General features: G+C 40.4%; 1 protein-coding gene across 5 annotated transcripts; it reads right to left on the reverse strand.

Moving 5' to 3' along the window:
- Positions 1-1334: 1334 nt before the first annotated feature.
- JHY (junctional cadherin complex regulator) lies at positions 1335-20719 on the reverse strand. 5 transcript variants are annotated; one of them, XM_077190036.1, is made up of 9 exons: positions 20528-20719; positions 19101-19485; positions 15370-15832; positions 9047-9157; positions 7288-7553; positions 6437-6671; positions 3959-4039; positions 2581-2703; positions 1335-1847 (listed from the first exon to the last, which is right to left on the reverse strand). In XM_077190036.1, the coding sequence occupies exons 2-9, from the start codon at positions 19451-19453 to the stop codon at positions 1650-1652; spliced, it is 1830 nt and encodes a 609-aa protein (XP_077046151.1). In that variant the 5' UTR covers positions 19454-19485; positions 20528-20719; the 3' UTR covers positions 1335-1649. The 5 variants fall into 5 exon arrangements, with proteins under 5 accessions (XP_077046151.1, XP_077046147.1, XP_077046148.1 ...); XM_077190032.1 differs by having other exon boundaries at positions 7288-7853; XM_077190033.1 differs by having other exon boundaries at positions 7288-7853; positions 20198-20719.
- Between the last annotated feature and the right edge of the window lie 707 nt (positions 20720-21426).

The raw sequence follows: 21426 nt of genomic DNA on the forward strand, positions 1-21426 counted from the left end.
AAAGCAAAATGAGGACTTTTCCTCATATTAAATTGGGAGCCTCCCATAAAACAGACACACAATAACTGGGATAAAGCAATTCCACACCATCACAAGGTGGTTGGGGTTTGTTCAATATTCCCAAAATGTCCTGAAATTCCAGCTGTGAGTCCAATTCAGCAGTGGAGGGGAGGCTCCTGCCCCTCAGGAGGGTTTGAAGCAAGGCCAGGTCCCTCTTCCATGAGGAAGGGCAGAATCAGGATCACCTTCCCAAAATTAAATTGGGAGCTCCCCACTAAAAAGAGACCAAATAACTGGGATAAAGCAATTCCACACCATCACAAAATGGTTGGGGTTTGTCTCAATATTCCCCAAAATGTCCTGAACTTCCAGCTGTGAGTCCAAGGGGCTGATCCAGCAGCTTCCTGCTCATCAGGAGGGGACTTTTCCTCATATTAAATTGGGAGCCTCCCATAAAACAGACACCCAATAACTGGGATAAAGCAATTCCACACCATCACAAAATGGTTGGGATTGCCTCAATATTCCCAAAATGTCCTGAACTTCCAGCTGTGAGTCCAAGGGGCTGATCCTGCAGGTTCCTGCCCCTCAGGAGGGTTTCAACAAGGCCATGAGGAAGGGCAGAATTGGAACCACTTTTCCCCACATTAAATTGTGAGCCCCCATTGAAAAAAAGACAAAATAAATGGGATAAAGCAATTCCACATCATCACAAGGTGGTTGGGTTTTTTATTCCTTTCTCCAGCCTCTTTTCAGGAGGTTTTAGCCCAAATTCCCTGGCTGTGTGCTCTAATCACATTTCATATGGTGACTTAATTCATCATTTGCTAAGTTAAAGAAATGGAAGCACCCAAAGAAAGCCATCTGTTTGTTGTTATTTTTACAGCCTTAATCTGTTAAAAGCTGTTTCCTCTCAAACATGCAGCTCTCAATTATCTTCAGTTACCCAATATATTCTCCAACTGCTCCTGGCTAATCCCAGATTGTCTGCATGCTCAGCCAGGACTTGTTTGGAATTTTCTTGTCCCAAATGAAGCTTCAGAATTTTTATTTTTTTTTGTGGAAACTCTTCACTAAGAGATAACAGAGTAACAATTAAATAATTAGCATTGCATCGTTACCAACTGATGTGTTTGGAGCATATTTTTGTTCTCTTTTTAGCAGCAATGGATTATTTTTGCTTTTATTTCTGGCCAAAAGTCTCTTCTGCATTTCAGAAAGAGAAATATTGCTGGTGTTAATATCATCAGATGAAACAGAAGTTTATTTTTAATGTTTTGTAGATATGTCTGTTTATATGTTCAAAAATGATCCAGCTGTGACAAGGCAAGAGATTATTGGTGTAAAAGATGCAATTTTCAGATCCTTTATTTCAAAGAAAAAGAACAGAGGACTAAATTTCTAACAAAACATTTTCTAATAAAAGAACTATAGGAGCACTATATTTAAAATGCTAAAAATGCAAAAGGTCAATTTATTAACAAAATAGGTACAAGTTGAACAATTAAAACCAACTCTAACATTTAAAAATAATTAAACTTAAACCAGTTTAAATTTCAGCAGACCGGGAAATGAAAATGTGATGGTCCCAGCTGAAAATAAAAACAATTCAGGCATTTTTGCCTCGATCCCTGAGCTCCCCCAAGTACCTACAAGATGTGAAGGGCTTCAAAAGCAGCCACAGCTTCCTTCTCCTTCTCGTGCCTGCTCCACAGGGATTCCAGGGATGGGATTTTGGGTAACCTGGGTCCAGCTGGGGCCTGGGGCAGAGCCTTCTTCACCTCCTGCTCCCATTGCTTTGCTATGAACGTCTTCGGTCTTGGAATCTTCTTGGCATATTCCAGAGCCTAAAAAACAGCAAAAACTGGGGGGACTGAGCAAGGGAAACCCTGGCTGAGATTTCCACAAGAATATTTAGGTGGGTTGAGTAAGATATCTCTGAATTCCTGAGCTTGTTTCTGACAGAATTCAATCCCAGGTTCTTCAGCGGTGACTGCAACACAACCCAGCCCAAGATTTGCTTCCTGGCACCACTGGAAGCCACCTTAGACACTGAGGAAGTGTTTTTATTTGAAAAAAGAAAGAGCAACACGAATTCATTAAATTTATAAACATTTTTTTTCCAGTCTCATTAAGCTCTTGCTCTCAGGCAGGAAGTGTTGCAGGTTATCAGGACAAGCTCAGGTTCTCCTGGACAATGCACTTAAATAACCAAATTAAAAAGCAAAATGATGCCTGGAACGTGGAACTGGAGAGGGAATGGAAAGAGTTTTACAGAAATGCTGGAGCTGGCAGAGCCCTGGTTTAACCTGGGTGGGTTTTGGTGCCTGTGTGTTGCAGGGATTTGGGAACACCTCACGTCTCCCGTGCGTAATCTCACGTTCCTGTTGAAGGCTCCTAAAAGAATCCAAACCCATTTTGCCACCCAGCCAATAAAGTTGTGTCTCTTGGTGGTTTATTTTTGGGAACAAACGCAAGGAAAGGAGGAACTCTGATATGATTGGGGTCCCAGCTTTGTGCTGGGGCCTGCAGCGCTCCCTGTCCCCCTCAGGAGCACCCAGGGAAGGGCTCAGCCCTCACCTTCTGCCGGGACACTGAGGACACCTGGGCCTTTGCAGGCAGCCTCTGAACCACAGTCAGATTCTTCATGTTATATTCCTTGATTTGCCTGGAATATTCCTTCTGCAGCTTCAGCTTTTCTTTCTGAGCAAAGCAGAAAAGGGGCCTGGAATTCAGTGGTTTGGGGGGGACACACCAGTGCAAGCCTTTTCCCACCACTATTCCATTTCCCACCAATATTCCATTTCCCACCAATATTCCATTTCCCACCACTATTCCATTTCCCACCAATATTCCATTTCCCACCAATATTCCTTTTCCCACCAATATTCCATTTCCCACCAATATTCCTTTTCCCACCAATATTCCTTTTCCCACCAATATTCCATTTCCCACCAATATTCCTTTTCCCACCAATATTCCATTTCCCACCAATATTCCTTTTCCCACCAATATTCCATTTCCCACCAATATTCCTTTTCCCACCAATATTCCATTTCCCACCAATATTCCTTTTCCCACCAATATTCCATTTCCCACCAATATTCCTTTTCCCACCAATATTCCATTTCCCACCAATATTCCTTTTCCCACCAATATTCCATTTCCCACCAATATTCCTTTTCCCACCAATATTCCATTTCCCACCAATATTCCTTTTCCCACCAATATTCCATTTCCCACCAATATTCCTTTTCCCACCAATATTCCATTTCCCACCAATATTCCATTTCCCACCAATATTCCTTTTCCCACCACTATTCCATTTCCAGCTCTGCTGCTGTCCAGCCTGCCTCTGCCATTGATCCCTCCTCAGCACACAACAGGAAGCCCTGATAAATGGCACAGCTTCTTTTAGTGGCTTTTCCCTTTTAAGAGCTTTTTCCCCTGGACTGAATGGAGGCTGGAGCTCAGCACAGAAATGTGACAGCTCCATCTTTATTCTGTCCTGAACAATCTGTCCCCGTTTCACCAGAATGCAGCCAGGTATTTTCTCGTGTTTGTACAACTTTGATTTCCACTTGGAACATTTGGTGCATCTTTACACTGGGAATGACAACTCAGCCACTTGAGTGGGTAATTTCCTGATGTCCAATTAGCCCTGATTAATTCCCATTTCTGGATTTTAAAAATGAGAGGGTAAAAATTATCCCCAGGACAGCTGTCTTTGCTTTTATTTGAATTTTCCTGTAGGATCTCCAGCTAGCCAAGGATATAAAGTCCCAGATAATCATAAATTATGGTTTCTCTGCCACTCTCCCCTGCCTAAATCCACTTTTGGTTTACTCACTTTCTCCAAGGATATCTCTCTCAAGCAAGGATTTAAAGTCCCAGATAATCATAAATTATGGTTTCTCTGCCACTCTCCCCTGCCTAAATCCACTTTTGGTTTACTCACTTTCTCTTTGATTGTTTCATAGTCAGGTCCAAGGCCTCCAAGCTTCATACTCAGATTGAAGTAGAATTTGGAGCTCCCCAGCTGAAAACCAAACAGCAAACAGATTTTCCTTGATATGATTTCACAGAGGGAATAATTGAAGAAGGTTTTATAGTGGAAACATCAGGATTTTATTTGCAATCTCAGCTGCAGCCCTGGCATGTCTCATTTTAAATAAGTGACCAACAGGACTTAATGGGAAAAGTGAAATGACACAGAATTTCCTTTGGATCCAGGTGGGAAATTGCCAATTATCCCAATCACAAAGTGATATTTTCTCAATCAAAAATGACCTTTTGTGAGCTTTACTGTGAAACAGCTCAAAGCCGCTCATCTGACTGTGGTTAGAATGAGACTCCAAAGAAATTTTTTTGTGAGAGAAGCAGATGAAATTACCTGACTTTGGTGGCAAAAATCAGGCAAATGATGTTAGTGAGAACAACCTTTCCTTGTTCTGAAAGCTGCACTGGAAAGCTGCCCACAGACACAAGAAAAATCCATGTTTGCTGCACAGCAAAGGCTTTACAAGGGCAGGAGTGGTGGGTGATGCCATCCAGCACTTCAGGACATCACACAAGGACTCCAATGCCCCCATAATATTTTTATTCTCTTTTAAGACCACATTTTTAGAAGGGAATTATGTTTAAAAACTTGTGAGTGAAGCTCATTATGATCAGCTCTGTGGTAACTTCAACCACACAGTAAGGCAGGAACACCAATTTCTACATGCACATAAAATGGGCATTTCTACAAAACACAGTTCAAGTTAAACTCAGCTGCAGAGAAATTCATTTTATGCACTAAATTTGCTATTTGAGGTTTCTTTTTGTCAGCTATCCCTGCTCTCCCATGCCATAACTCACTAATTTTTAATTTGAGGTACAGTGAGGATAATTTTTAATTTGAGGTACAGTGAGGAGTTAATTTCTCTGTGTCCCACAAAATCAGGGGAGTTCCCCACTTGCTGCACTGAGTGCATTTGTTTATGAGGAAAAGCTGGATTTTGCTGGGAGCACAACCAGTCTGGCTCTCTGTGCATTCCTCACATGTGGAGCGTGAGAAAACTGCTGCAAGCACAGGACAAGAAACAAAAGAAAGAGAAGGAGCCCTGCCCTGCAGTCCCCACCATAATCCTAATTCTTCTTAGAGGCACTCAGGCAGCAATGCCCAAAGTGCATGGAGTCATTATTCCAGCTTAGTTTGTCTGCCCTGAGACCTGGAGCAAACTCCTCAAATGTTGAATTTGTCACGGGCAGCTTTCTGCTGTGCTAAGTGCTGACACCAGCACAAGTGGGCCTGCAGAGGAGACAGAAATCCAAATTTTAATAAGGACCATCAGGAGCTTTGGGATGAGGTTTGTGCTGTCAGCTTTGCAAATCCTGCAGATCTGGGCTTGGAATGCCTTGGAAAGCAGGAGATTTGAGCTGGGCAAGAAAGGAGCATGAGCAGGGTAATGGATGGCTCAGATCTGAGGCTGCCTGCTGCTCCTGACAAACAGCCTGACCCTGGTGAATCAAAATCATTTTATCTGTGGGTAAAGGACAGGACAAACCCTGCTCTGTGTGTCCCTGCAGCTACACCAGACTGATCCCTTTGCTCCAAAATGATTTCACTGAACCAAATGAACGAAAATGATTTCACTGAACTCTCGGAACCAGACTGATCCCTTTGCTCCAAAATGATCCCAGTGAACCAAATGAACGAAAATGATTCCAGTGAACTCTTGGAACCAGGTGGATCCCTCTGCTCTAAAATGATTCCAGTGAACCAAATGAACTGAAATGATTTCACTGAACTCTCAGAACCAGGTGGATCCCTCTGCTCTAAAATGATTTTACTGAACCAAATGAACTAAAATGATTTCACTGAACCAAATGAACTGAAATGATTCCAGTGAACCAAATGAACAAAAATGATTCCAGTGAACCAAATGAACAGAAATGACTTCACTGAACCAAATGAACAAAAATGATTTCACTGAACCAAATGAACGAAAATGATTCCAGTGAACTCTTGGAACCAGGTGGATCCCTCTGCTCTAAAATGATTCCAGTGAACCAAATGAACAGAAATGATTTCACTGAACCAAATGAACAAAAATGATTTCAGTGAACTCTCAGAACCAGGTGGATCCCTCTGCTCTAAAATGACTTCACTGAACCAAATGAACTGAAATTATTCCAGTGAACCAAATGAACTAAAATGATTTCACTGAACTCTCAGAACCAGGTGGATCCCTCTGCTCTAAAATGATTTCAGTGTCTGTTTCTACCTTTGTTCCACGATTTTTAATGCTCTGCTGTGTGTCCACGTGCTCTTACAACATTTCTCAGTCCCTATTTGTATTCTTTTTTTGTTTTTAAACTTTGGATTATTAAGAAGAAATGTTGGAGGGGGAATAGAAATGTTAAACCACTCAACCCACATCTATTTTCTCACCTTCTTGCTGGCTTTGGGCTGGTTTTGTTTTTCCCTCTGCAGCAGAGACCCCTCTGAGCTGCTTCTTCTCATTTTCCTTGGATTTCCTTCAGCTTTTCCTGAGTCTCCCTGGGGCAGGGCAGGTGGGAACAAACCCCACAGCCAGGTGCCAGCAAAATCATCTTCAAAATCAGAAATTCTTGGCTTTTCCTTCTTCTCTATGAGATGGGAGATTCTACAAGCAGGTGTTGGTGAGCTGTGAGCAAAACATGGAAAAGGCCTTAAAAAATGAGGGGGGAAGAGTAAAAATCTGAATTTACACACAGCAAACAACCTGAACATGGAATAAGGGAGCAGGGAGATGGGAAGGTGAGGATTTCATAATAAATGACTTGGCTTGCACCCAAGCTTATGGAAAATAAATGGAAAAAAACCCCACAAATGGGGAAATTTCAGCCTGATGCAAAGGTGATTAAAGCAAATGAAAGCTTTTGGATCAGGCCTGCTGAGTACTGATAGAATTATTCATTTATGTGAAATAAAACCTTCATATTTTTTTTTTTAAGACAGGTGAAATTCTTCACAATTGAGGATTTTCCTGCTCCCCCCTTTAGGGACAGAACTGCCCCTGAATATCCATCCTGCAAAGCCAATTTTGCTACAAACTCTGAACTGTCCTTTTCCAATGCCAGATTTAAAAATCAATACCTATAATGAAACTTCAATTAGAAATAAATTATAATGGTAGGATTGTAGCAAAATAACTTTATACTTTGGAGTTTAAAGCATTTTTTTGTTTCTTCTCTGGGCATCACAGGGTGATGATAATATTATTTTATCACTTAAATCCTCACCACAAACTATTCTGATACCTGTGATCCTCATGAATGTGATTTTTGAAATCTGGAAGAGGTGCTTGATCCTTCACTCTTTCTTGAAAAATTGCATTAAAATCAGATGAAATATTCTCCAATTCTGGATGTGCCTGGTCACTGCTGCTGTTTTTCCTGGGAAAATCCTGCCCAGGGACGGCATTGGCTGGGAATTGCTGTGGAATTCCAGCTGGAGAGTCCTGCTGGTATTTCTTGTCCTCCTGACTGGGACATTCAGGATCTAAAACCTCTGGTGGGTAAAAATTCTGAAATATTGGGAGAAAATAGGCAGGCGTGGTAAGGATTGAATTTGGGATATCATTTAACCCACTCTGGGGTTTTCCTGCTGGGCCAAGAGCAGAATTTGGGTTGGGGGCTGAGCTGGGCTCCTGCCCCAGGGCAGGGGGGGCAGCCTGGAACCCTGGGGTTTGCTGCTGCCTCTGCACCCGGGCATTCGCTGCTCCTGCTGCTCCTGGGGGCTCTGGGCCATCGCTCCTTGCCAAGGTTCTGCCCCTCAGAGGCTGCTTGGGCTCTGCTTTTTGTCTCTGCAAGGACCTGGGCTGCTCCTGAAACGAGTCACCAACAGCTGCGTTTGAGATATTCAGGTGCAAGTTCCATCACTCACATCAAAATCCCTCTGAGCTTCTTGGATCTAACCCTGTCATGGTGGATCCAACCCAAAATTCAATTCACCAGCAGCTGGGTTTGAGATATTCAGGTGGAAGTTCCAAAAACTCACTCACCAAAATCCCTCACCAAAATCCCTCACCAAAATCCCTCTGAGCTGCTTGGATTGAGCCCTGCTCATGGGGGATCCAACCCAAAATTTAAATCACCAATAGTTGGGTTTGAGATATTCAGGTGCAAGTTCCATCACTCACATCAAAATCCCTCTGTGCTGCTTGGATCCAACCCTGCTCATGGTGGATCCAACCCAAAATTCAATTCACCAACAGCTGGGTTTGAGATATTCAGGTGGAAGTTCCAAAAACTCACTCACCAAAATCCCTCACCAAAATCCCTCACCAAAATCACTCACCAAAATCCCTCTGTGCTGCTTGGATCTAACCCTGCTCATGGTGGATCCAACCCAAAATTCAAATCACCAACAGCTGGGTTTGAGATATTCAGGTGGAAGTTTCATCACTCACATCAAAATATCTCTGTGCTGCTTGGATCTAACCCTGCTCACGGTGGATTCAACCCAAAATTCGAGTCACCAACAGCTGGGTTTGAGATATTCAGGTGCAAGTTCCATCATTGACCAAAACCCCTCTGAGCTGCTTGGATCTAACCCTGCTCATGGTGGATCCAACCCAAAATTCGAGTCACCAACAGCTGGGTTTCAGATATTCAGGTGGAAGTTCCAAAAACTCACTCACCAAAATCCCTCACCAAAATCCCTCTGAGCTGCTCGGATCTAACCCTGCTCATGGTGGAATCAACCCAAAATTCGAGTCACCAGCAGCTGGGTTTGAGATATTCAGGTGGAAGTTCCATCACTCACATCAAAATATCTCTGAGATGCTTGGATCTAACCCTGCTCATGGTGGATTCAACCCAAAAATTCAACTTATAAAATATTTTTATATACATTAAAACATTAATATATCATATATAATATTTATATGATTTAAATATAAATATATACTCTTTCTATATTAAATATTTTATAGATCCATTTCAATTTTTAAAATTTCAAATTCTAAAACGGTAAATTCTACTGAATTTTAATTATTAAATTCTCTCAAAAAGGAACCTTGAGCTGCTGTCCTTTTGGGTACCATTTCTCTTCAGGTTTCATTTTCCCAGGCTGGAATGCTGGGACACTCTGGAGTGGTTCTTCATCAGCTGGTGGAGGATCTGTGACCTAAAAACCAGGAATGTTCATGGTCACAGCAATCGGGGGAACAGATCTCAAAATCTTGGGGAAATAATGAGGAATGATCTGCGGCCTATTAAAATTAAAATGTTAAATTTTGGCACGGTGGAACGGATGACAAGGAAATGGTTAAAGGAAAAAAAAAAAGAAGCCAAACCCAATTAAAGGGAGGGATGATTCCTTCTACTTTTAAGAGGAATAAAAGAAAGGAAAATTGTGCAGCACAGAAACTCTCAAACGTCTGAGCTGCTCCATTTCCATGGAGGAAATGCACCTAATAACAGAAAAGCAGCCAGAAACCAGCCCTGGCCAGGCAATCACACATCCCGGCCTCTGCAAGAGAGGCTCGCAGGAAAAGCTGGAAAAACACAATAATGGGGCTGAAAAGCACAGGGGGAGCTGCAGGGATAAAGTCTGGAGTGCACAGAGATGGCAAAAGAAGCTCACAAACAAGGACAGCTCCAATAACCACGGCTGCAAATTTGTTTGGAGCAAGTTTTTTCTGAGTTTGTGCGGTTATCACTGCACAAAGATGAGTGATCCCCTTGTAAATATAGCAATAATTGAGTTTTTTTCCTTGAAATAAACTTTTTTTAATCTATAAAACTGCAGGAAATCCAATTTTTAGTCTCTGTTTTTTTGTCCCAAACCATCCTGCTGAGTATTTTAGTGGAAGCGTGACTGTGACAGGAATCTCTGCTTCACCCCAGAGTGGTCCCACAGGAGAAGGGGCAGTGGGAAGATATTTATGACCAAAAGATAAAAGATATTTATGAATTATCAACTGAAAATGATTTTTTCACTTCTAATTTGGATGATGGTAAAAATAACGAGTGTGGATGGATGCTAATTAGAGCTGTGTTGATATGATTATGTTTGCTATTCAGGGAATTCTGGAAATCTTTCCTGGCTAAGTGTTGGAGCCAGGGATCAGGACTTCATTGTGCAGACACTGTTTAAAAATATGGAATAGGCAAAGGAATCAGTTTTTTCATGTGGGGAAAAAAATATGGGAAGCTGAGCCTCTCACTTTGGGGATAAGAGATTAGGGCAGAAAGAAAAGGTGAGCAGGGTTTATTGCTGAATTTATGGGTGATCTCATGGCTCCAAATTCAACGTAAATCCCTGGAAAAATTCACAAGAAAATTAAAAAATACCACGGAGTTTTTCCTGAGCTGTGGACAGCCAGAGCTTTGCAGTGAATAAGGTGTTTTTGGTGGAACCAACTGACTCGGTGCATTGATGGAGTGCTGGGCAGGTAAAACACACAAACATACTTCTACATTATCTCTTTGAAAGAGGAACAGGACACAACCTCTGCCAGCATTTTTTTCTTTTTTTTTTTTTCTTCTTTTTTTTCCCCTTTTTTTTTTTTTTTGTGAACCATTCTATTAATACCAATCAAATTGAGAAAATGATCAAATGAAATTGCATTTTGAGAATCATAAGCTGTGTAATGCCTATTCTGTTAAATTGAGGCCCATAATTGCTTCTCCACTGAAAAGATACAACAAAGGCAGCAATCATGGCATGTCATTATCCCAGACTGGCAAACCAGCCTTTGCAGGGAGGACTTCAAAGCCTTGTGGTTCTCGAATTGCATTTGGCTGCTATTGTTGAAGCACAGGCAATCTTGATTAGGTGTTTACACCGAGGGAAGGCTCAGTGCACAGAGAGTCTGAGTGCCTTGCTCTAGAGCCATTAAAAAATTGTACATTATGTTCCTGGCTTTGAAGTGAGGGGCTTGGAGGTAGGAAAGCAACTCGGATTGAGCGCAGCTGAGCTGCACTGGGCACTGCTTCTCCTCCTGCCTCGCTCCCTTTCTCTATCAGAGAAACTCATCATGGGGTTCTGTAGGGATCAGGCAATGCTGCAAAGAACTTGATGCACTAGAAAATGGTGCATGAATTATTAGGAAATGTACAGATCAGCAGGGGTTTGGGGTGTGTTTTGGGAAATCTGTAAATGTAAATCTTGCACAATGAGGTTGGAAGTGTTTTAACTCAGCTGTGCACAAAGTCCTGCCCTCAGAGCAAGCACCATTTCATTGCCACAGCCCAGCAGTGAGCAGATCAATACATTCAGCTCCAATCCTCTGCAAAGCTCAGAATAATCAGTTTAGGGAAGCACAGTTGCATTGCTGACATGTGGCTCATCTGCTTTTACAGATCCTTGGTGGTTTTGCACTTTTGGATGGAGCTTTCCAGGTGGGGTGACCAAAGTTGGCCCCTGCACCACCACCATGTCCCCTCAGGGCCTTTTTCACCCCTTCCAACAAGACTGAGCCATGGTTATCTGCTTAGGAATCACTAAATGAGCTGTTAATGAACAATAAATTAATCAGGAACTTCTGCCTGTCCCGCAGCAGCTCCAGGGGTGGCTGCCAGCGGTGGTGACGCCGCTCATGGAACCACAGAGTTATGGAATGCTGGGGTGGGAAGGGATCTCCCTCAAAGGCCACCCTGTCCCACCCCTGCCATGGGCAGGGACACCTTCCACCAGCCCAGGCTGCTCCCAGCCCTGTCCTGGAACACTTCCAGGGATGGGGATTCCACAATTTCCCTGTAACTTCTCAAGGCCATGAAGAAACTTTCCTGCACCCCTCTGCCTGCTGTGCCACCTCTCTGCTGTCCCCAAGGCCGCTCCAGCGAGATAATCTTATCTCATAACCCTGATTTTAACTGATTCCTTTGCCTATTCCATAGTTTTAAACAGTGTCTGCACAATGAAGTCCTGATCCCCGGCTCCAACACTTAGCCAGGAAAGATTTCCAGAATTCCCTGAATAGCAAACATAATCATATCAACACCGCTCTAATTAGCATCCATCCACACTCATTATTTTTACCATCATCCAAATTAGAAGTGAAAAAACACAAGTGCTCTTAATAGCTCTACAAAAGAAAAAAACCAACCCTGTCCATCATTGCTGCCACTGGAATGAAGTCAGAAAATCCCCTCTGATTTGTGTCAACTCTTCATTAGCCCTGGCAGAGCCGTCACTGGGAGCACAAGGGCCCTGGAGCTCCCCAAGGTAAGAATTTTCTGTGTGGAGCAATTCAGTGACCCCCCCTTCCCATGATGCATAATAAGCAGCAAGGAAAAGCAATGAACTCGTTTCTAATGGTTCATTAGGAACTGTAATTACATTTCCTCTCAAACCTTGCCACAAGTTGGCTGAGACTGTGCAAAGTCAGAACTTGCAGAATCTGCATGGTCAGAACTTCCTGACTGTGTAAAATCAGAACTTCTTGTCAGTAATAATTACTTCAAAAGCCACAAGATGACAGCTTCGAACATCCAAATTCAGGGCTTTTATAAATGTATTTATATATAATATTTATAAATTTATATAAATGTATAAATTCTAAATTTATAAAATTTAAAATTCTAAATTCAATTATTAAATCCTCTAAAAAAGGAAGTCAGAACTTCCAGAATATGTAAAGTCAGAACTTCTTGTCAGTAATAATTACTTTAAAAGTCACAAGATGATAGCTTTAAACATCCAAATTCAGTGCTTTTGTGGATACATTTCATCTGAAAAATTCTAAATGTATAAAATTTATAATTCTAAAATTATAAATTCAATTATTAAATGCTTTAAAAAAGGAAGTCAGACCTTCCAGACTGTGCAAAGTCAGAACTTCTTGTCGCTAATAATTACTTTAAAAGCCACAAGATGACAGCTTCAAACATCCAAATTCAGGGCTTTTATAAATGTATTTATATATAATATTTATAAATTTATATAAATGTATAAATTCTAAATTTATAAAATTTATAATTCTAAATTCAATTATTAAATCCTCTAAAAAAGGAAGTCAGAACTTCCAGAATATGTAAAGTCAGAACTTCTTGTCAGTAATAATTACTTTAAAAGTCACAAGATGCCAGCTTTAAACATCCAAATTCAGTGCTTTTGTGGATATATTTCATCTCAAAAATTCTAAATGTATAAAATTTATAATTCTAAAATTCTAAATTCAATTATTAAATTCTCTAAAAAAGGAAGTCAGAACTTCCAGACTGTGCAAAGTCAGAACTTCCAGACTGTGTAAACTCAGAATTTGTCAGTAATAATTACTTTAAAAGTCACAAGATGACAGCTTTAAACATCCAAATTCAGTGCTTTTATGGATACATTTCATCTGAAAAACTCTAGATGTATAAATTCTAAATTTATAAAATTTAAAATTCTAAAACTTCCAGAATGGGCATAGTCAGAACTTCTTGTCGCTAATAATTACTTTAAAAGCCACAAGATGACAGCTTCAAACGTCCAAATTCAGGGCTTTTATAAATGTATTTATATATAATATTTATAAATTTATATAAATGTATAAATTCTAAATTTATAAAATTTATAATTCTAAAATTATAAATTAAAATATTAAATGCTTTAAAAAAGGAAGTTAGAACTTCCAGACTATGTAAAGTCAGAACTTCTTGTCACTAATAATTACTTTAAAAGCCACAAGATGACAGCTTCAAACATCCAAATTCAGTGCTTTTATGGATACATTTCATCTGAAAAATTCTAAATGTATAAATTCTAAATGTGTAAAATTTATTATTCTAAAATTATAAATTAAATTATTAAATGCTCTAAAAAAGGAAGTCAGGACTTCCAGACTGTGCAAAGTCAGAACTTCCAGAATATGTGAAGTCAGAACTTCTTGTCAGTAATAATTACTTTAAAAGTCACAAGATGATAGCTTTAAACATCCAAATTCAGTGCTTTTATGGATACATTTCATCTGAAAAATTCTAAATGTATAAATTCTAAATTTATAAAATTTAAAATTCTAAAACTTCCAGAATGGGCATCAGTCAAAACTTCCAGAATGGGCATAGTCAGAACTTCTTGTCAGTAATAATTACTTTAAAAGCCACAAGATGCCAGCTTTAAACATCCAAATTCAGTGCTTTTATGGATATATTTCATCTGAAAAATTCTAAGTGTACAAATTCTAAATTTATAAAATGAATCTGGAATAAGGCACAGCAGAGAGAATCACCATCAAAGTTATGTTGCTAATGCTAACATTAACATGGGAACGTTATCAAACTCATTATCAATCTCATTATCAAACTCATTATCAAACTCATTATCAAACTCATGTTGGCCAAGCAGAATAAACGAGAGGCAGCCACTGATAAGGGGCAGTGCAGAGCACAGAATTTCCTTAGAATCAAGATTAAAAATCAGTGTGAGATCTTCCCTGGCCAGGACCAGGCAGCTGGGACGTGGCCAGCCCTGGGCTTGGGAGCAGCTGGGGATCTGTGATTATCCCACAAGATTTTAATAATTATAATTTTAATAATTTTAATAAATGTTAACACTTAATAATTTTAATTATTCATAATTTTAGAATTTTAAATTTTACACATTTAGAATGTATACATTTAGAATTTTTCAGATGAAATGCATCCATAAAAAGCCAGCCCCGGGCTTGGGAGCAGCTGGGGATTTGTGATTATCTCACAAGGGCTGAACAAGATTTTAATAATTATAATTTTAATAATTTTAATAAATTTTAACACTTAATAATTTTAATGATTAATAATTTTAGAATTTTAAATTTTACACATTTAGAATTTATACATTTAGAACTTTTCAGATGAAATGTATCTATAAAAAGCCAGCCCCGGGCTTGGGAGCAGCTGGGGATTTGTGATTATCCCACAAGGGCTGAACAAGATTTTAATAATTATAATTTTAATAATTTTAATAAATTTTAATACTTAATAATTTTAATAATTAATAATTTTAGAATTTTAAATTTTACACATTTAGAATTTATACATTTAGAACTTTTCAGATGAAATGCATCTATAAAAAGCCAGCCCTGGGCTTGGGAGCAGCTGGGGATCTGTGATTATCCCACAAGGGCTGAACAAGATTTTAATAATTATAATTTTAATAATTGTAATAATTAATAATTTTAGAATTTTAAATTTTACACATTTAGAAGTTTTCAGATGAAATGCATCCATCAAAAGCCAGCCCTGGGCTTGGGAGCAGCTGGGGATTTGTGATTATCCCACAAAGGCTGAGCAAGATTCTCCCTGGAAATCCAAAGCTGTCACTCCCTGGCATCATGGATTTCAAATCTGCTTCTCCCCTCTGCAAAGCTGAGAGTTCAACACCAGACAGACCTAATCCATAGAAATTAGGGAATTTATGCATTCACCCACCTGCCCTTGGAGAACTTGCTGCTTTTTATTGTGCAGCTCAAGATAGGAATTAATCCTCTCTGACTGTAAGCCCAAAGTCCGTTTATTTTTTTTCACAAAGTCCTTTTTTGCTCTTTGGGGTGGATCCTGTTGGTTCTGAGCAGGAAAAGCGTGGCCAGGATTATTTTTGGGATGGAATCCATCTGCAGGTTCCTCCCTTTTGGCTTGTGGCCCATCAGGTTTGCTGCTGGCCACATTTGCTCCATGGAAGCTGAATAATTCTGGCTCAAACTCTGGGAGTGAATCCTGGTTATCCTCTGGGGAGCCATCAGGATGGAGATAAAATGAATCCACTGAAAAGTCCCCACTGCTTCCTCCAAAAACTCGGGGTGACTCCTCTGCCTCAAAAAAATCTCCCTTTGTTGCATTCTTCCAATGAGGATTGTACCTCAGGCTGGAATATTTGTCCACAGGCAGTTTCTTCCTAATTAAAAAAACAAAAAGAAAGAAAAATCAGATTATTTCTGCATAAATGGTACAAATTCTGTATTATTTCAGTGTGCAAACAGATGTCCTGCTGTGGCCAAATGAATTGTTTCAGTGGATTCAGTATGGAATCAGCATCAGAAGGGTTTTATCAAAGATTTTTTGGTAGGAAACCTAGGCAGGACTTCCTCTTCCTTTTTAATTTCCACCATCAGTGAATGATAAATGGGTCTAACACTCAGATCACAGTGGAATACAATCATTATCCTAAATTTTGCACAGAAATTTTTAAATCCTTGTAGAATCAGCTGAAAGGTGAAATGATAAATTGCATTGTTCTGTTGTCTCCTTAAAAATTACACAAGTCTACAAAAGGCAATTTGTGTTGTTCCTTCTTCAAAGGCTCTGCTGAGTGAAATAAAAGTGAAATTCCTGGTAAAATCAGTTTTCAAGTGTCCTTTTGAGACTGTCCAAACAAGAACAGCCTCCAGCTCTGTGTTCTTATTTTCTCTCCTCATTCCTGTGCAACATCCTGATGCTTTGATTAAAAAACTCCTTCTAGAAAAGATTTTAAATCACTTTTTAGCAAAAAACAGGCAGTGATTAGAGTAGAAAAACATAAATGGAAACTCTGTCTGTTTGGCAATTTTTTAATAAGTGGCCAAATTATTGCCCTGAGTTACATTTGTCATAAAGCAAAGCCAGATGCTCTGCCTTAAAAAATCCCCAATTGATCCAATTTCTGTTTAAGATCTGATCCAATGGGAGGAAAAGCAACTGCAGGAGTCAAATCCATCCAAAGAGGCTTCCAGGAGCTGTGCAGGTGGAAGGAATGGGGGAGAAACAAAACTTTGAACACCATTTTTTCTTCCCTGGACCTGCAGTGCAGCCCTGGGGATGCCACTGAAACCTGGTTGGTTCCTGTTACAGAAATCTGCTGGATTCCTCAACCTGTGGCCTTGATAATGATATTAAAAAAATAATAAATAATAAATAATCCTTTTTTAAAGAGCTTCATGCCTCTGCCTATATTTCTATTTATTTTTACACAGTTTTTTCTTCCCTGGACCTGCAGTGCAGCCCTGGGGACATTTACAGGCACTGAAACCTGGTTGGTTCCTATTAAAGAAATCTGCTGGATTCTCCAACCTGTGGCCTTGTTAATGATATTAAAAAAAATAAATCATTTATTCATCCTTTCTCAACGAGCTACATGCCTCTGCCTATATTTCTATTTATTTTTACACCATTTTTTCTTCCCTGGACCTGCAGTACAGCCCTGGGGACATTTACAGCCACTGAAACCTGGTTGGTTCTTCAGCTCCTGTTACAGAAATCTGCTGGATTCTCCAACCTGTGGCCTTGTTAATGATATTAAAAAAAAATAAATAATTTATTCATCCTTTCTCAACGAGCTTCATGCCTCTGCCTATATTTCTATTTATTTTTACACCATTTTTTCTTCCCTGGACCTGCAGTACAGCCCAGGGGACATTTACAGCCACTGGCTGATTCTTCAGCTCCTGTTACAGAAATCTGCTGGATTCCCCAACCTAATGATATTAAAAAAAAAATTAAATAATTTATTCATCCTTTCTCAACGAGCTACATGCCTCTGCCTATATTTCTATTTATTTTTACACAGTTTTTTCTTCCCTAGACCTGCAGTTCAGCCCTGGTTTCTGGGTGACTCTGCCTGGGGACATTTACAGCCACTGAAACCTGGTTGATTCTTCAGCTCCTGTTACAGAAATCTGCTGGATTCCCCAACCTAATGATATTAAAAAAAAAATTAAATAATTTATTCATCCTTTCTCAACGAGCTTCATGCCTCTGCCTATATTTCTATTTATTTTTACACCATTTTTTCTTCCCTGGACCTGCAGTGCAGCCCTGGGGATGCCACTGAAACCTGGTTGGTTCCTATTCAAGAAATCTGCTGGATTCCTCAATCTGTGGCCTTGTTAATGATATTAAAAAGATAATAATTAATTTATTCATCCTTTTTTAACAAGCTACATGCCTCTGCCTATATTTCTATTTATTTTTACACAGTTTTTTCTTCCCTGGACCTGCAGTACAGCCCTGGTTTCTGGGTGACTCTGCCTGGGGACATTTACAGCCACTGAAACCTGGTTGGTTCTTCAGCTCCTGTTACACAAATCTGCTGGATTCCCCAACCTAATGATATTAAAAAAAAAATTAAATCATTTATTCATCCTTTCTCAACGAGCAACATGCCTCTGCCTATATTTCAAGTGGCTCCAAATAAGAAAATAATCAGGTTTTCCTTGCTTTCCAGGTGAGCATGGCTGCCATGGTCTCTTGGAGCTGATTCCCACCTGGGACAGTATCATTATTGCCAGCTGGCCAAGGGGCTGCAGGTAAACAGCACGAGGTGAGGCTGCTCTGCAGCGAGTACAGAAATATTTGAGCTGATTGCAGTGATTGAAATGGCAGAGGATGAGGCTGGGGAGCCCCTTTGTGCTGAAATGTGTGCTCAGAACCCAGCAGCGGGGCTCAGCCCGGGTCACTGCACGGGGAGAGGATGAGTGTGAAGAGCTCCTTCATCCCCAATCATCCCCAGACAAAAAGGGCACCTTTTATTGCTGCCCCCAGCTCCAGGGGGAGGCTGCATGGACTCAGTGCTCCTCAACAAAAGTGTGGGGAGCAGAGAGCAGCTGCAGCATTTCCTCTTCAGATTCCGAGGTTGGTAATGGATGTAGAGAGGGGGTTTCATATGGATGTGCTGTGATATTTGCTCTGCTTAATGGGCTGCACTGGAGTACTCACTGGGCTGAGTTCAAACAAAATAAAATCAAATTTCCATTTAATGAAGAGCCTCACATTCAGCACAGTATTCAGTCCAAAAAAATTACTAAAAATTAGAGCATGTTTCTAGTACAATTAACATCATTTGCACTCACAATAAAATATTCAATAACTGGCCATTTTGCTTGTTGAGGAGGTGAATAAAAGCATGCTATTAATCATTTAGCCTTCATTTGTTTGTCATTTTATTTTAAGTAGACTATTAAATTGAAACTGCACGTTGCTATTACTTGGGGTTTAATGTAATCCCTTTAAACTCAAGAATTATTCCCAATTATTTATCCAGGGTTAAACCTCCCATGCATATGACAGGATATTCAATTTTATTTTATGTACCCAGTTAATACTTTCTGAAGGATGTCTAAACGTGGCCTTGAGGAACATCAGGTTAAAAGTGTCAGAATTATTCCACTCCACTCGAGTTTTTGCCTTACCTTCCACTGCCACAAATCTTTGGTTTCCTTTCCTTCTTTGTGCTGTACTCAGCTCCTTCCTCTTCAGAACTCATCCCCTCCAAGCTGTCCCCATCCAGGCTGTCACCCTCCAGGATGTCACCAACCTCCTGCCCTACCAGCTCCTGAGTTTGCAGGTGCTGCCTCTGCTTCTCCAGGCTCTCGGAGCCAGAATCCTGGGAATCCTCAGCACTGGAGGCTGAGCTCCTCTCCCTGTCCCAGCTGGCAGCTTGGAAAACGGGGGGCACGAGGGTTTTTGGAGGGACGTGGATGTTGGTGGAGGGGAGGGTGTGTGGGGAGGAGACTGAAATGAATTTCATGGCTGAAGGGTTCATGCCCTGCTTTGCACCGATGGTTCACAGCAGCCCTGCATTTGGGGAACACAGAGAACAGTTTAGTAACACTTAAAAACTGCATTTCTTTTGGAGAACACAGAGAACATTCTAATATTTAAAAGTTGCATTTTGTTTGGAGAACACAGAGAATATTTTAATAATACTTAAAAACTGCATTTCTTTTGGAGAACACATAAAAGATTCTAATAGTATTTAAAAACTGTGTTTCTTTTGGAGAACGCATAAAAGATTCTAATATTATTTAAAAGCTGTATTTTGTTTGGAGAACACATAAAATGCATTTTAATAACACTTAAAAGCTGCATTTCTTTTGGAGAACACATAAAACATTCTAATATTATTTAAAAGCTGCATTTTGTTTGGAGAACACAAAATGCATTTTAATAATACTTAAAAACTGCATTTCTTTTGGAGAACACAAAACATTCTAATAGTATTTAAAAGCTGCATTTTGTTTGGAGAACACATAAAATGCATTCTAATAATATTTAAAAACTGCATTTTATTTGGAGAACACATAAAACATTCTAATGATATTTAAAAGCTGCACCTCGTTTGGAGAACACATAAAACATTCTATTACTATTTTAAAACTGTATTTTATTTGGAGAACACATAAAAAATTCTTATAATATTTAAAAGCTGCATTTTGTTTGGAGAACACATAAAACATTTTAATAATATTTAAAAGCTGCTACCATTGGCTTAGGCTCAGAATTTCACCTTCTATTGTTCAAACAATTCTCTACTCTCATCTGATTTTCCTTTCTTCCCACTGATTTTCCTTTAAGCAATAATGTCAAGATCTGAGAATTTACTGCTATGAAATCTCAACTATTGGTGGTAATAAATAATGCAAAACCAGCTTGTGCCAAAGAAACTTAAACTGAGGCAAAGCATCTGTTATATGTTAATTCTGAGAGTTAAAATGAATTCTGTTTATTCTCTTCATGCAACTTTAGACCCTCTGGCCACGTAAAATCAGCAGAAGATGGGACAGGGAGCACAGGGAGAACTGGAGCTCTGTCTAAATTAGGATGAGAATTTCTTTACACTCAGCTGAAGTGCTCAGAAGTTGTTTGCACTTCCAGATATTCCCCAGGTGAGGTGGGAGGGAGGAAAAGGAGACTTCAGTGCTGAGACTTCAGTGCTGGGATTTCAGTGCTGAGATTTCAGTGCTGAGATTTCAGAGCTGAGATTTCAGAGCTGAGATTTCAGAGCTGAGATTTCAGTGCTGAGATTTCAGAGCTGAGATTTCCGTGCTGAGATTTCAGTGCTGAGATTTCAGAGCTGAGATTTCAGTGCTGAGACTTCAGAGCTGAGATTTCAGAGCTGGGATTTCAGAGCTGAGATTTCAGAGCTGAGATTTCTGTGCTGAGATTTCTCTGCTGAGCTGTTCTGTGCTGAGCTGTTCAGAGCTGAGCTGTTCAGTGCTGAGATTTCAGAGCTGAGATTTCAGTGCTGGGATTTCAGTGCTGAGATTTCAGTGCTGAGCTGTCTGTGCTGAGATTTCAGTGCTGAGCTGTCTGTGCTGAGCTGTTCTGCTCTCAGATGTGCTCCAGTGCCAGCACACCTGGCACCAGCACGGTCAGAGGTGCGCAGGCAGTGTCACCTCAGCACCTGGGGATAAAGAATTTTGGATATTTTACCCTGAGATCACCCTGCAGGCAGCTCTGACACCTGGACTGTCCCCTGTGTCCCCTGCTCCCAGCAGTGACCAGGGCAGCCCTGGGATGGGCAGGGAATGGGGAATCCTGGCCTGGAGCAGGACCTCAGCCCCAGAGGAAAGCCACCGTGTCCCCAAGGCCTCCCCTGTCCCCAGCTCCCTGTCCCTGCCTCCTCCCAGCCCCCGTCCCCTCTCCTGTGTCCCTTTTGCCATGTCCCTCACCCAGTCCTGTCCCCTGTCCCCAGTGTCCTCACCCACCCTTAACCCCACATTCCCTGTGCCCTCA

This window comes from Agelaius phoeniceus, chromosome 23 (genome assembly GCF_051311805.1).
Source record: "Agelaius phoeniceus isolate bAgePho1 chromosome 23, bAgePho1.hap1, whole genome shotgun sequence".
NCBI classification, from domain to species: Eukaryota; Metazoa; Chordata; class Aves; order Passeriformes; family Icteridae; genus Agelaius; species Agelaius phoeniceus.